We start from the raw sequence: 8,071 nt of genomic DNA on the forward strand, positions 1-8,071 counted from the left end.
CAATCTTGGATTGAAATTCATGTGATGATAAATAGGGAAAGTCAGGATAAGTAAATTTACTGCCTAGTGTTTTTAAGAGGCTATTAAAAATAATCCAAATATTGTTGCAAATGCTTATTTACGTCTTTCCTGCCTAGTGCAGGGGGGCTAGACCTGATGATCTTGCGAGGTCCCTTCCAGCCCATGAATCTAGGAAAGATTCCTCCCCCACACCCCTTCCCACTAAGATTTCATGGTACTCTCTCAGTGGCTGACTGGCAGCTGTTATAAACATTTGCATTCAGGGCTATTGCATACCAAAACTCCACGATGTAACTCCTGATACTTTTCTGAAAATACAGATCTTTCCCTTTGTGCTGTAGCGAAGAATATGAGCTGTGAGGAAAAAGGGGAATGATATACAGCCTACTTCTACATCACATTACTTGGTTACATGCTACTACACCCAAGCATTAGAGCACACAAAGGATATGCCCTGGTCTCTGACTAAGGGCCTGACATTGTTGGGGCATTTGGGTGGTTTGTTGATAAAGATGTTGGATTGATTCTTGCCTCCCCAAAGGCTGTTAAAAGTTTTCCTATGATGTGGGAGTTTGGAACAGGCTAACTTAGGCAGGGGCCTTCTCTGACACCAGGGCTGTCCAACTGGTGGCCCCCAAGTGGTTAAACTGTGGGCCACAGGGCTTTTTGGCACAGGTGCTAGAGCCACTGTATTGCCGGCTTTGGAGCTCAGGGGTTGAACACTGCTGCTGCTCATCCCCACCCCATTGCCCACTGCTCATTTGGGGTCTTCAGTCAGTATTAGCAACTAAAGTCAGCATCAGAAGAAAATGGGGTTCAAGCAGTACTGGTGCTACCAGCGGTGGGTCATCTGGCCTGCAAGAAGCCCCACAGTCTGGATCCAGGCTGCAGGGCCAAATGAGTTAGACACCCCTGCCCTATACTAAGAAACAACTTTTTCCTTCTGTGAAACATTACATTCATAGGGTGGGTTTTTTTTTAAATTGCTGTTATTACTGAAGGAAGAGCGGAAGCTTGCTGCTATCAGTCCACCATGCTGTATTTATTTTTTTGCTCCTCTGAGTCAGTAGGAGTTGGAGGCACCCCTCTGCACTCAGTGATTGATAACATGGGATCATTTTTCTGTCACTCACCTTCCTATCAAGGATTCATTCTGACCATGATACTCCCAAAAGCTATTTCCTGTACCAGTTAGCACTGTAATTAGTATGACAACAAGAGAGCACTTGAGTCACAAAAATGAGTGGTGGGAAAAGCCCTATAAAGTCAACTACTGAGGCAGGATTGCTCCTACAGTATGGTTCCTAATATTTTGTTAAGCCTAGTTTGAAAGTTTTCAGTAATAAGGTTTACAACCTTTGGCAGACTATTTTACAGTCTCAGATATCACTGCTTCAGAAAGATTTTCCTCAATTTTCTAGTGAAAGGTTTTTCCCCTTAGTTTCATCCCCTTATTCTTCTCTATCTTGCCACAAAGCAGCTAAAATGATCCCATACTCACAGTGGTCAATGACTGACTGGCAAGCATTTATAGTAATGGCTTTATAGTTTGGCTTTATGTAGACCCTGAGTTCTCTGTTCTTTTTTCTCCTTTCTGCACATACAGAAAAGCTGTTGTAAAGAGAGGTTTTCTCATTCAGAAAGAGCATAAGTTTGTGGGCACCATACCTGGGCATCCAATGCAGTAAGTCCCATAGCTTTGGGCCAGGGATATGGAAATATTCTGCCACCCCCATAGCCTATGTTATCGACAGGTCTCTTGATCCCAGTAAAAGCAGTTTTTTTGGAAGGTCTTCGTCACCAAGACAGAGAAATGTTGTCAGTATTGCCCCCCCAAACCTTACATTCCTCTTCTAGGGTAGTAGTAAAGGTGATAGTCAGCTGCCACAGTGTGATATCACGTCCTACCAGGCTTAGGGAGAGGACCTTGGGACCCTGTTTAAGCTCAGACAGGTAGGCATTGTAAATCCCTCCATGGCACTAAAAGGTCTGAGGTTGGCTGGGGATCTCGCACCGCTGAATCCCAGCTCAGTGACCTAACAGTTACATTTTCCAGCAAATTTCATTCTTGTTTAAACTCATGGGCTACTTTCCCACTTCAGACCCTTTAATGCAGTCATTACCATCTCCCAAGCTGGCTCACTCACCAAGATTCTCACAGCTTCAGAGCTCTTTATAGTTGAGGAGCACTTTCACAATCAGCAAAAGTCAACCCTTTACAAAGCCATCAAGTCCCAATAACCCTCCATCCCTCCTATCCTCTGAGTGTTGGAAGAGTCAAGAAAAAAGAAAACAAAATACCTGATGTCTGTAACTGTAAATGTCTGTCTAGAAACCTAACATATTGAACCTCCATTCCCTTTGGACAGGTACAGACACATTACGTCAGGAACAGGCCTGCGATCACATTGGGTCCCACTGCAGCCAGTCAGACCTGCACCTAAAGACTCCTGGGACTGGCCTTGCCCTGATCTCCAGCCCCATTACCAGGACACAGCACTGAGATTTGCCTTGAGAAATAGTAGCCCCATCTATCAAGAGCTGGTGGAGAAATACCAGCAGCTAGTCCTACCTGGGAACAAACTAGGGACTCTAGTGCTCCCAGCAAGAACTCAGCATGAACAAAGGGCTAACACTCTGGTGTAATGGACTCTTGGGTGCTCTATGCAGGGGACCCAACCATATGGGATCCAACTAGCCCTCACATCACTGGACAGCAAACCGCACTCAAAAATGCTAAGACAGCTCAGGAGATGCAGCAGAATCTTCCAGCAGTTAGTGCTCCCAGCACAGTAAGGCACCTGTTTCCTATCCAAGATGATCATGCTGGAATTTTCTCTGTAAAAATACTAATTCAACAATTCAACACCTTTGCTTCAAAATTGCACTGCACACAGGCATCTGCAACACAATAGCAATGTTTATGTCGAAGTCATGTTAACCGTCTGTGTCTCCTTTTGTGTCTTGGATTTAGGGTTCTCTCTGTTAAGCAAATCTTGCATTCTGATAGTCCTCAGGACCTCTAGAAACTGCTCAGGAAAATCTCATTCACTTTCCATTTGTGAACAAGTCAGACTGATGAGCCTGTAAGGATTCCCCAGCTACAACCAAGAAGACCTTATTCTGAGGAGGTGACACTGACCACATACTCAGTTCTAGTATACAGTTCAAGATAGGCTGAAGCTTTTCATTCGATTTGTGCTGGACTGGGCCTCTAAAAAGGCAGCATGTATTGCATGGACAGGGGGAGTTAGCGGAGCCTATAACACAGAGGGCAGCTTTGGCAGTGAGCACGTCTTAAGTGTTTGGTTGATGATAGGTGTAGAATGTATAATCAGGTGCAAGGCTTGCTTGACACTGGGGTGGTGTTGATAATACCGCAGCAAGTGTGTGTGTGTGGGTGCGGGTTGGTGGGATGACTGCCCCAGGCGTTGAAGCGGAGGGGCGCCAACAGGCACTGCCCAGCCAGGGTGGGATGTGTGATGGAGTCGCAAGCAGCTCATTTGGGGGGGCGCGGGGATGGGGGAAGGGTGGCTCCCGCTGCTGCATGCACTCCCAGGCAAGCATGGGGGGGGCGTGTGTCCCCCGGATCTGTGCAGGGCGAGGGCAGGCTGCCACTGTGGGCTTTGCCCCAGGTGCCAAACTTTGTTGCTATGGCACTGTGTGTTGGTCTCTGATGAGGGACTGGGAATGGTCAAAAACTGGGTGGAATGCCCGATTGGCAGCAAGGAAGGGATTCTGTAGCTGGGCAGAGAGTTCAGTTGACATAGGTGTGTAAGCAGGATGGGACGGAAAGATGAGTCAGTATGGTGGCTAATAAAGCTAAGACCTTGCTTGGCTTGGGGAGTTGTTACTTGGCCAAGGATCCATCAGGCATGCTTGCATGAGGGGTGGAACGCAACCACAAGATGGGTCTATTCCATTTTCGAGGTGTGCGAAGGAGTGCATGTAGAGAGGGAAATTCCTATCACACTTCACACCAAAGTACTCCTTTGTGTCATGTGCACAGAGAAACCACCCACGAGAGCTCTGAGACCACCATTTAGTAGAAATTTGAGGTAGCAGGGTATACTGTGTCCTTTCTCTAACAAAGGAAACTGTTATTTTAGGGCCTGATTTTCAAGGGAACAAAGCACACACTATCTAAATGGAGTCGAAAACAGGTGTAGATGCTCAGCATGTCTGAAAATCCAGCCCAAAACTAGAAAACTGGCCCCAAAGTCAAGAAGGGACCAGCCTTCACCAGTCAAGCTATACCTTCCTCTTTCCAGCTGAATGGGAATCCTTTAGGCAGCATCTTTGACAAAAAGAAAGGGACTGGGCATTCTCTGCCCAAGGTAAGTAAAGGTAATAATTAGCAGTGGCCTTCTGCATCTTGGCTGGTGGAAAGAGAACAGGAGTCTCCTCCATAAGGGGGAGAAAGACCCCTTAGATAACTCCAGAGGAGCATCATGGACTGGCTTGAGACTAACCCAGTGATGGCAGAGTGAGTGGCAGCACCGGGTTAATGCAGCTGTCACTCCCTCCTGCCCCCACAGCAGTATGGGTCCCCACACTGTGGGACTCTGTGGCTGGAAATTCAGCAGCAGGCCCTACCCCTACTCACCCTGCCTTGCAGGCTGGGTGAAATGGCTCTGTAGGTGAAATCCAGCCATGTTGGCCATGTCTTTAACATCCCTGGACTACTCCACAATCATCCCAGAGTGAGGGCAGCTTTCAAGGTTTCATCCCCCAGCAGGGGGAAGCCTGACATGAACAGAGCTAAGATTTAGTTCATTTGCTCAAAATCCTGTTTTGCTGCAGGATAGTCTTCCATCTAATATTCATTCTCTTGCCTGGTATGCCTCAGTCCACGATTCATATCACTCTCTCTTTCCAGCTTCTTACACCAGCGAGTTAGGAATTGTGTTGCAGGCTCATACCATCCTCCATTACAAGTACTGAGGAACTGCCAGGAAAAAAAAACCCTGTTTCCTAAGAATTACCCCCTTCTCTTAAACACAGATCCTCTGGAGTGAGGACAAAATGACAGTCTAACCAGCTTAGTAGCCAGTATCAGGGGTAGATCCAGGGGTGTGCACTAGTGCACTTGCACCACCCTGCTCCAGGTACAAATTAAGGCAGAGCTTGGGGGGCCTGAGCCCCCCATAAGAGATGAGAGCCCCCCATGTAGGATTTGAAAATCATAACCTAAGGGGGGTCTCCAATCAGATTGCTCCTTCACTTATGTGGACTTGTTAATCAATGAGCCAGTTTAATTTTTTTTGCAGACCCCTGCCCCACGAGAGTCAACGTGTAATTCGAACCCTGACCCCACTTTGATTCCTGCTCCACCCAAAGTTTAAAACCAACTGCCTGGCAGTGGCAGCAGCATGGCTCATCCTAGGCTACTTGATCCCTTCTAAACCCTTGATTCCACAGTGTTAATGACCCTCTCTTCTTTCTAATGGCTTTGATGTTCCACCAATCAGGCTATTCTTTGTTCTACAGTTCTGCGGTCTACTAGCTGCTCCTGGTAATGAAGCTCCTATTTCACAGCCCTCCAGATTGTTTTTAACTCATTCCAATGAAGTTATAATTATTCTTACTTTAATCTTAAACTAACAAATGGAGCCCTACCTAGGCCCCTAGCATACTAGTAAAGCTTCTAGTTTATTTTTAACTGGAGAAAAATATATGTTGTTTTATATGTGATGATGCACCTCAGCATCTACACCCTCCTTTTCAAAGTCCTAAATCTGCCCACAATTCTTTTTAACAGCTGCAGTTCTGCAGGAGTTTGATTTCGTCTGGGTGCATGATAGAACAACTCCGTGCAACAAGGCAACCTCTTTATTGCCTAGGCATTATTAGGCAGTCAGAACACACCAGTTGCTCTGGACCGCAGCAGTGTACTGAAAAATCCCCACATACTTAACAGATAACTCTTCCCCTGCTTCTACAGGAGCTTCTATTCAGGACATTCCCTCAATGTCCCATTGTTAGAGTTTTCATGAAAAATCCCTGCTTGGGCTGTCTTCCCTGTACCCACTTCCAGCTCACAGCAAGGACTGCTAGAAGTCCCTCTCTTAACAGCAGGCTAGACTGCTGCTGCTGTGTCTCTTCTGTCAAAACACACATTTTCTTGCCTGCTGATGCCCACAGGAGGGAATCAATTGATTAACAGGCCATTAGACTGCTGAACCCTGCCTACCAGAATCACCATGTCACTCAAGATTTTAAATGGCAAACAAGATTGTTCAGGTGATCCAAACAGAAATGGATTTTACTAATACACGACTAACAAAACAGCATGGCAGAAGTACAAGAGGAAGCCTAGGAGAAAGAGGCACACATTTAGACAACTAAATGTTTTAGTTGTCGAAAACATTTGTTTTACACAAATGTTTAAAACAAATGTTGTTTTAACATTTAGTTTAACATTTAGTTGTTAAAACAAATGTTTAGGACATTTAGACAATTAAGTGTTTTCTTACTAAGCATTTCTTTTACTTTATTTTATTTTAAATTACAAGTCTGTCCTCAATGCAAGTGTTTTGAAGATCCAATTTACACAGTTTAGGGCAGCGGTTCCCAATCTGTGGTACGCGTACCACCAGTGGTACACAGACAACCCGTCAGTGGTATGCATTAACAGACTTATTATAATTACTTTATATGGCAAAATTGTGCTGGTGGTACTTAAGGTTGTATCATTTTAAATTGCTGGTGCACAATCTGAAAGAGTTTGGGAACCGCTGGTTTAGGGAAAAAGGGGGAAAGATTTTCTTATTATGGAAATTTTTTGAGAACCAGTTGAAGCCAATTCAACAAGGTACCAATTCAACAAGAGTTAACATTCTGGAAAAGATTTAACTTCTAGTTTTTGTTTTTAAAAAACTCCTCATCTGGACTGTTAACAGGGTACGGTAGACAGGATGATGACTGCTGCCCTATAAATTACTTCTTTTCTTTAGTCCACACACTTCACATCAATTTAACACTAACCAAGGTCAAAAGCTGATTAGCACTTTGGTTTTACTGTCCCCACCTTGGAGGCTTCTGGAAAGTCTGGCCAGGACAGTTACAACACATCAGTACATAAAACAATGTCAGGTTACATAATTCACTGATTTTCATCAACACGAATATAACTCCAGCTATAGCACATATTTTGGATACAGTTTTGATTATCTGATGCCAGTCGATGTGTTAACACATCAGTATTCTTAGAGTTGTGTTCTGCATTACCCTAGCATGAGCAGGACTTGACTCCACCTGATAGTGGGTGGCTAATGGCTGTTTGAAGATCCTTCCCCAAACTTAGCTGACATACCACAGTCTTAAATAATTACTTTTTGCTGTCATGTGTCTGACATGGACCGGAAAAGACACTCTATATGTTATGGAAGACTAACTGGCCCCTGACTCCCATGTAGATAGGACATCTAATTAGATTAACCTTTAGTTTTTAAAAAGAAAGGTTTTCCTAATTAAATCTTGCTATCATTAAATGCAGAAAAGACTTCTGCCCAGCACAAGCAGCTGTTATTACATGGATGCTTAGGGAGAACAGGATCTGGCCTGCAGGAGTTCTGAGTTTCATGCTGGGAAAAGTAAAGTCTAGTTCACACTGCAGTCTCTTAAAAATGCCCTTTCTGAGCTGTGAATATTCATTCAGTTGGTAACTAATTCCAGCTGAAATATAAGTGCAAGGTCACATATCCCAGAGCAAATCTTTTCCTGGTAAACCCAGAGTGTAATTCCAAGTAAAACTATCACAAGGTCTTCAGTCAGATTCATATTTAGCCAGCCTTCAGCAGGGCTAGGAACAGAAGTTACACATAAACCAGTTTAAGTAAGCAGAAACTGTTTTAAATCTGTAACAGAACAGCAGCTCCATGCACATAAACCAGTTTCAAAATAGCTGAAACTGGTTTAATTTAAACCTGGTTGAATGTAGTATCAGACTTAACTGATTTGGGTTAAACCAGTTTATGAAACTTCTGTCTCAGACCCCTTTCGGGTTCATCCCAGCATGCTGGGCTGTGCTATCTGCTCCAGCAGAGAA

General features: G+C 44.5%; 1 protein-coding gene across 1 annotated transcript in view; it reads left to right on the forward strand.

Annotated features, from left to right (window-relative positions):
* The window catches only part of LOC109297058 (uncharacterized protein ENSP00000372125), a 10,037-nt gene extending 7,134 nt beyond the window's left edge, over positions 1 to 2,903 (forward strand). The window contains exon 2 of the mRNA XM_019516709.1: positions 2,391 to 2,903. Coding sequence (XP_019372254.1) covers positions 2,391 to 2,667 — 277 coding nt within the window. The 3' untranslated portion in view covers positions 2,668 to 2,903. The remainder of the gene's footprint in view (positions 1 to 2,390) is intronic.
* Positions 2,904 to 8,071: the final 5,168 nt, after the last annotated feature.

The sequence above is a fragment of the Gavialis gangeticus genome, unplaced genomic scaffold (assembly GCF_001723915.1).
Source record: "Gavialis gangeticus isolate Ggan-Ray unplaced genomic scaffold, GavGan_comp1, whole genome shotgun sequence".
In the NCBI taxonomy this organism is placed as follows: Eukaryota; Metazoa; Chordata; order Crocodylia; family Gavialidae; genus Gavialis; species Gavialis gangeticus.